The sequence below is a fragment of the Bombina bombina genome, chromosome 5 (genome assembly GCF_027579735.1).
Source record: "Bombina bombina isolate aBomBom1 chromosome 5, aBomBom1.pri, whole genome shotgun sequence".
NCBI lineage: Eukaryota > Metazoa > Chordata > Amphibia > Anura > Bombinatoridae > Bombina > Bombina bombina.
This window is the reverse complement of record NC_069503.1, coordinates 764,728,749-764,736,698: the sequence shown is the minus strand read 5'-3', so window position 1 is coordinate 764,736,698 and position 7,950 is coordinate 764,728,749. Positions and strand designations below refer to the sequence as shown.

Sequence of the window (7,950 nt, the reverse complement as noted above, 5' to 3'; positions counted from 1 at the left end):
ATAAATAATTCTAAGGGTGAGACACACTTCACTAACCATCTATCTATATGACTGAGAAACAGAAAACTGATCCGTTTAAGAAAAAATGATTTCTTATTTATCTATTCCTAAAATCTGATTTCGAGATTTCACATATAAAGCATCTGATGCATGAACTAAGAATATGGTTATGAAAACAAATAAATGTCCTACTAGCAAATCATGTCTTTATAAAATAACCTCAATAATGTGATGTGTGAGCTTGTGTGTGTTGGAAAAATACATCTAGGGGGCTCCGTTCCTCTTCTGTGCACATTATACAGATATCAGCAACAGCAGCTGAGAGAGCTGGAGAGAGGTGAAGACTTTACTGGCATACAGAGAGAAGCAGACATTGCTACAGGCTACTACTAGCTTCTACCAGTTAGCCTCCTGTTTGCTCCCAGGGACTGTCAAAACAAACTTCTAATTTCATATTCTGTTTCTTATCTTTCTGCTCACCTGTTACAACTACTTCCCTAGTACCTGGCATTTTTACAGTGACTTAGACAAGAATCATGAAAATCAATATTTCATTTATTTACAGTTAATAATTCATCACCTGTTACGACCGTATAGTTTCTGAACGGTTCCCTTTAGTGAAACAAAAAACTCTTATTTGCGAAGTTCTTGACGCTTCTGAGGATAACAGCTGAATCCTGAAACCTCAGTGATGGATCAAGTAATAGAACTCCAGAACGAAACTGATGGACTGGCTGTGGAAATGAATAGGTCATCTAAGCCACCTGCAGTAAGACCACTGTTGGGCATTGGCATAGACAACGTTATTACTCTGGTGGTGTTTGGAATTATATTTGCCCTGGGGGTACTGGGCAACTCTTTGGTCATTGCAGTACTAGCCAGAAACAAACCTGGGAAACCCCGCAGTACCACCAACATATTCATCCTGAACCTGAGCATTGCAGACCTTGCCTATCTTCTCTTCTGCATCCCCTTTCAATCTACAGTCTATATCCTACCAACCTGGGTGCTCGGAGCTTTCATCTGCAAGTTTGTGCATTACTTTTTCACCGTGTCCATGCTGGTCAGTATTTTTACCTTGTCTGCCATGTCCGTTGATCGCTATGTGGCCATAGTCCATTCCAGGAGGTCCTCCTCAATCCGTGTGTCGAGAAATGCATTTCTAGGAGTTATCCTTACCTGGATCCTTTCGTTTGCCATGGCTTCCCCTGTTGCTTACAACCAACGCTTGATCTATAGGGGCAACAATGAGACATTCTGCTGGGAGTTTTGGTCAAATCTCAAGCACAAGAGGATATATGTGGTATCCACATTCGTATTTGGCTACCTGCTCCCCCTGCTTCTGATCTCATTCTGCTATGCTAAGGTAATAATGTATTTCATGTGGCAGCCAGACTGCTACAACTTCTTACAGATGCTTCAAAAGTGAGTCTTTTGTTCCAAGGAAGAAGTGATTTTGTCCTCTTGCTGGCGAGTGCTTACAAGCAGGTGATAATGCAAGAAAGTGTATAACTCCATTGGTTTCATGTTTGTTTTCTTTAGTTTTTGTTTTTTTACAAAAGCACTTAATTTATACAGATAATATAGGGAATGAGTAACATATACCAACTCAATAGACTGTATTTGCTTATTTTCTTGGCACCTCGCTGAAGCATTAGGTTTGAATAGAATTCTATTCGGGGATTGATGGAGCTGTGTATTGCAGAAGTGCCACATTATTCTTATTTGTAGAGTTCGCTTCTCAAATAGGAAACATAATTTCTTTGTATAAAGCCTTGTGCACTGGACATTTTTTTAGTCTTGAATGAACACCTTTCCTAATATATACAGTATGCTAGTAGTGCAAGATAATAACTCAATGCGTATTAAGGCTGATAATTGTATTTAGTTAGATACAAATAAAATTAGCATTTAATCTTATAAGCTTTGGCACAAGTGAGGGGCCTGATTAGCGCTGTATTGTAATTACATGAAACCAAAAGATACAGATATATTGGAGTTCGTGTGATCACTGACTCCAACTCCATCCTGCAAAGGGCTGTGAAGACCAATAAATCATGATACTAATATGCACAGAGTTTAACCTCTAACCACAGTGACAATACCAGAACTATTTTCTCGAAGGACAGTTTCACAATTCAAAATAATTATGAACATATGCGATATATACTGCCAAAATTAATACATTTTAAGCTTTACATATGTAATAATAATAATTTACACACACATATTATCAATCACACACACAGTCACTCTCACTCACTCACACAAACACACACTCTCACACACACACGCTTAAACACACACAGTCACTTTCTCTCACTCACACACACACACTCTCACTCACACAAACACTTATACACATACAGTCAATGTCTCTCTCACACATAGTCACACACGCAGTCACACTCACTCTCTCTCATACACACACCTATACACATACAGTCATTTACACTCACTCTCACAGACACGCACACACACATATGCAAAGTCACACTCACAAACACACAAACAGTATTTACATACAGCCATTCTCTCTCTCTCTCTCTCTCTCTCTCTCTCTCTCTCTCTCTCTCTCTCTCTCTCTCTCTCTCTCACACACACACACACACAAACATTCTCATTCGCTCACACACACACACAATCAGTCACTCATTCAAGTCAGTCACTCATTCACTCACACATACACACAGTCACTCGATCAAACACACACACTCAAACACAGGCATACTCACTCAGACACATTAACCCATACACACACATTCTATCTTATCACACAAATCCACACCCACAAATATAATCTAATACACACACCTAATCTCTCTCTTACACACACACACACACACACACACACACACACATATATATATATATATATATATATATATATATATATATATATATATATATATATATATATATATATATATATATATATATATATATATACTGTATATATAACATATTAATGAGAAGTGAAACCATAGTATTTTAATTAAAGTACATTTCCATTTACTGTTTTGAATGATGGTTAACCAGTTTTATTAAAACTCAAATGCTACTATATTTTTAAATTGTGTTTAAATTATTCAGGCTGTTAAAAAGTGTGTATGCTTAATACACCTGCTCACTACATTTAATCATGTACTTTATAAATGAGAGTAAGCTAAAATACAAAACCTGGACAAAGTATTAAGGTGAGAACAAAAAACAACACAACATTGTAGTATTAAAAATGCTCTATTTTATTAAAGCTTTCTATTTTTACATGAATTTCCTTTTCTCATTATGGCATTGATTTTCAACTCATCACCCTGGCAAGACTATCTCAAAAGATCTGTGAGTACTACAAGGTTTTTCACAAGATTTTAGAAAAGCAAAACTTACATTGAGAGCTATATAGCTTGCTAAGTGGAGCTCCCTACATATCTGTTTGTGAAGGAAAGACACATGCATTACAGTATTGTGTGCAGTTTAAGCAACTGAAAATCATATTGAAAGTACAAAGTATAATTCAAAATACAAAGTAAAAATTGTAATTTCAGAAAACATTTTATCAAAAGTACAAAGTAAGGATCATATTTGAGGGACAAAGTAGAAATCTTCTTTGAAGTAGAAATAAGATGTTGTACTTGATGTAGAAAATAGAAATTGTACTTTATATATTGCTTCAGTGTACAATAATATTCAGAGTTTAAGAAGACTAGACAGGGATTTTCCTTTAAAGTTCTCATTGTAAAGTACATTTGCAAACTCCCAAATATAGAATTCAAAAATCCAAAACTATTTTGAAATCCAAACTTTTAAAATAGTATTAAAAAAAAACCCCAAAAAACAATGCAATTATCAAACATTATTATATTTCCCCATCTGTCAGTCACAGTCTTCTCTGCCAGTGTCTAAAATGCAAACACTAGTCTATGTTTGTTTAAAACAACAACTATAACAGCTATTAATTTCTGATTATAGTACTGTCCTATCTTTCTGAGAGTACTATTTATGCAAAAGTACTGTTTTAAACATGATATAAACCTTCCTTTTAGGTTGCATGTATAAGCTGTATTATGACATAGATATATTTAATAAATGACATAATATATTGATATTTACACTTGGTTCCATCCCCTATCTAATCTGTCCTATATTACAGATTGAAATATTCCAAAATCAAAACTATTTCGAAATTAAAACCTTTTCTGGTGCCAAACAGTTTGTATAAAGGGTTTTCTACCTACAATTGCTAGAAATAAAATAGCTGGTGTTTGGAATTTGCAGCATTTTGAAAACTTAAAGGAATAGTCTAGACAAAATTAAACTTTCATGATTCAGAAAGTGCATGCATTTTAAGCAACTTTCTAATTTACTGTTATTATCAATTTTTCTTTATTTTCTTGGTATCTTTATTTGAAAAAGTAAGAATGTAAGCTTCATTGCCATCCCATTTTTGTTTCAGCACCTGGGTAGCGCTTGCTGATTAGTGGCTACATTTAGACACCAATCAGCAAGCACTACCCAGGTGCTGAACCAAAAATGGGCACCAAAGGCTCCAAAGCTTACATTCTTGCTTTTTGAAATAAAGATACCAAGAGAACAAAGAAACATTGATAATAGGTGTAAATTAGAAAGTTGCCTAAAATTGCATGCTCTATCTGAATCATAAGACTTTAATTTTGACTAGACTATCCCTTTAAGCTACAGATTTTGCATGGGACAAAATAAAAAACCCAATTTTACACAAAAACAATAGGTATGTAATGTCCCTTTAAAGTTGATCTCCTCTGCGAAACAGAATTTCAGAGAACTTTATTAATATCTATGGGAGGCATATTGCAACTCAAGGGAATTCTAGATCCAACCTATCTTTCTTACAAAATTCTTTGAATTCTTTGCAGAGATAAGATTCCTTGTTTGTGTGTTCTTAATGTGATTATCTCTTACAATGGGGTTAAACATAATCAATGTTTTTACATATTGCACAGTGATTTGCTGCTGGAAATAAGGATGTAACCAGATGAGGAGTAGCATGCACATGAATCCGCCAATCATCTGCTGTATCCTAATCTAGAGTGGCACTGGAGCATGCTAGGTACGCTTAAATTTAAACTTAAAGAGACAGTCTGCTTGACTTGAAATTTTTTTACTGTTATAAAACACCTTTACTACCCATTACCTAGCTTTGCATAACCAACATTGCTATATTAAAAGGGTAGTCTAGTCAAAATTAAACTTTCATGATTCAGATAGAGCATGCAATTTTAAGCTTCTTTCTAATTTACTCCTATTATCAATTTTTCTTCATTCTCTGGGTATCTTTATTTTAAAGAATGTAATCTTTGGAGCCGGCCCATTTTTGGTTCAGAACGCTGGGTAGTGCTTGCTGATTGTTGGCTACATTTAGACACCAATCTGCAAGTGCTACACAGGTGCTGTACTGAAAATTTGTTAGTTGTTAACCCCTTAATGACCACAGCACTTTTCCATTTTCTGTCCGTTTGGGACCAAGGCTATTTTTACATTTTTGCGGTGTTTGTGTTTAGCTGTAATTTTCTTCTTACTCATTTACTGTACCCACACATATTATATACCGTTTTTCTCGCCACTAAATGGACTTTCTAAAGATACCATTATTTTCATCATATCTTATAATTTACTATAAAAAAAAATATAAAATATGAGGAAAAATTGAAAAAAACACACTTTTTCTAACTTTGACCCCCAAAATCTGTTACATATCTACAACCACCAAAAAACACCCATGCTAAATAGTTTCAAAATTTTGTCCTGAGTTTAGAAATACCCAATGTTTACATGTTCTTTGCTTTTTGTGCAAGTTATAGGGCCATAAATACAAGTAGCACTTTGCTATTTCCAAACCACTTTTTTCCAAAATTAGCGCTAGTTACATTAGAACACTAATATCTTTCAGGAATCCCTGAATATCCCTTGACATGTATATATTTTTTTTTAGTAGACATCCCAAAGTATTGATCTAGGACAATTTTGGTATATTTCATACCACCATTTCACCGCCAAATGCGATCAAATACAAAAAATCGTTCACTTTTTCACAAATTTTTTCACAAACTTTTGGTTTCTCACTGAAATTATTTACAAACAACTTGTGCAATTATGGCATACATGGTTGTAAATTCTTCTCTGGGATCCCCTTTGTTCAGAAATAGCAGACATATATGGCTTTGGCGTTGCTTTTTGGTAATTAGAAGGCCGCTAAATGCCACTGCGCACCACAAGTGTATTATGCCCAGCAGTTAAGGGGTTAATTAGGGAGCTTTTAGGGAGCTTGTAGGGTTAATTTTAGCTTTAGTGTAGTATAGTAGACAACCCCAAGTATTGATCTAGGCACATTTTGGTATATTTCATGCCACCATTTCACCGCCAAATGCGATCAAATTGAAAAAAAAGTTAAATTTTTCACAATTTTAGGTTTCTCACTGAAATAATTTACAAACAGCTTGTGCAATTATGGCACAAATGGTTGTAAATATTTGTCTGGGATCCCCTTTGTTCAGAAATAGCAGACATATATGACTTTGGCGTTGCTTTCTGGTAATTAGAAGGCCGCTAAATCCTGCTGCGCCTCACACGTGTATTATGGCTAGCAGTGAAGGGGTTAATTAGGGAGTTTGTAGGGAGCTTGCAGGGTTAATTTTAGCTTTAGTGTAGAGATCAGCCTCCCACCTGACACATCCCACCCCCTGATCCCTCCCAAACAGCTCCCTTCCCTCCCCCACCCCACAATTGTCCCCGCCATCTTAAGTACTGGCAGAAAGTCTGCCAGTACTAAAATAAAAGGGTTTTTTAAAAAAAAAAAAATTTTTTTTAGCATATTTACATATGCTAGGGTGTAGGATCCCCCCCTTAGCCCCCAACCTCCCTGATCCCCCCCAAAACCGCTCTCTAACCCTCCCCTCTGCCTCATTGGGGGCCATCTTGGGTACTGGCAGCTGTCTGCCAGTACCCAGTTTGCAAAAAAAAGTGCTTTTTTTATTTTTTTGGGGCTTTTTTCTGTAGTGTAGCTTCCCCCCCCACACAGACAAACCCCCACCACCTTGCTGATCTTTTTTTTTTTTAAAGATTTCGATATTTATACATTTTTTATTAAATCATTTTCTGTAGTGTAGCGGTTCCCACCCGCTCCCTCCCCGTGCACGCGCCCGCCCCCGCCCTCCCGTGCACGCGCGCGCGTCCGTGCGCGCCCCTGCTCGTCCCCGCCCACGATCCCGCCCCCCCTGCACATAACCAGGGCCATCGATGGCCGCCACCCGCCTCCCGGTCCGGCTCCCACCCACCAACGCAGGTAGCCACCGATCTCCGGTGCAGAGAGGGCCACAGAGTGGCTCTCTCTGCACCGGATGGCTACCAAAGGTTATTGCAGGATGCCTCCATATCGAGGCATCACTGCAATAACCGGAAAGCAGCTGGAAGCGAGCAGGATCGCTTCCAGCTGCTTTCCAAACCGAGGACGTGCAGGGTACGTTCTCAGGCATTAACTGCCTTTTTTTTGAGGACGTACCCTGCACGTCCTCGGTCGTTAAGGGGTTAAGCTTACATTGCTTTTTCAAATAAAGGTACTAAGAGAACGAAGAAAAATTGATAAAAGGAGTAAATTAGAAAGGTGCTTAAAATTGCATGCCCTATCTCAATCATGAAAGTTTTGACCTGACTATTCCTTTAACTTTATAAGTTCTAAGTTCACCTGTTTCTAAGCTCCTGCAGGCCGCCCTTTTCCAGTGCGTTTTATTACCTTTTTTAAGTCTGGTACAAGCCAGAGATTGCTAGTTCATGTGTACCATATATATATAACATTGTGCTCAGTCCTGTGGAGAATGATAATGGTTATACAAGAACCAACACTGATTGGCTAAAATGCAAGATTGCAGAAAGCACTGAGAATAAGGGTCAGTTTGCAGAGGCTTAGATACAGGTAAT

At 37.2% G+C, this 7,950-nt stretch overlaps 1 protein-coding gene across 1 annotated transcript in view; it reads left to right on the top strand.

Moving 5' to 3' along the window:
* The first annotated feature begins 691 nt into the window (after window positions 1-691).
* Window positions 692-7,950, top strand: part of GALR1 (galanin receptor 1) — a 761,312-nt gene continuing 754,053 nt past the window's right edge. The window contains exon 1 of the mRNA XM_053714847.1: window positions 692-1,366. Coding sequence (XP_053570822.1) covers window positions 692-1,366 — 675 coding nt within the window. The remainder of the gene's footprint in view (window positions 1,367-7,950) is intronic.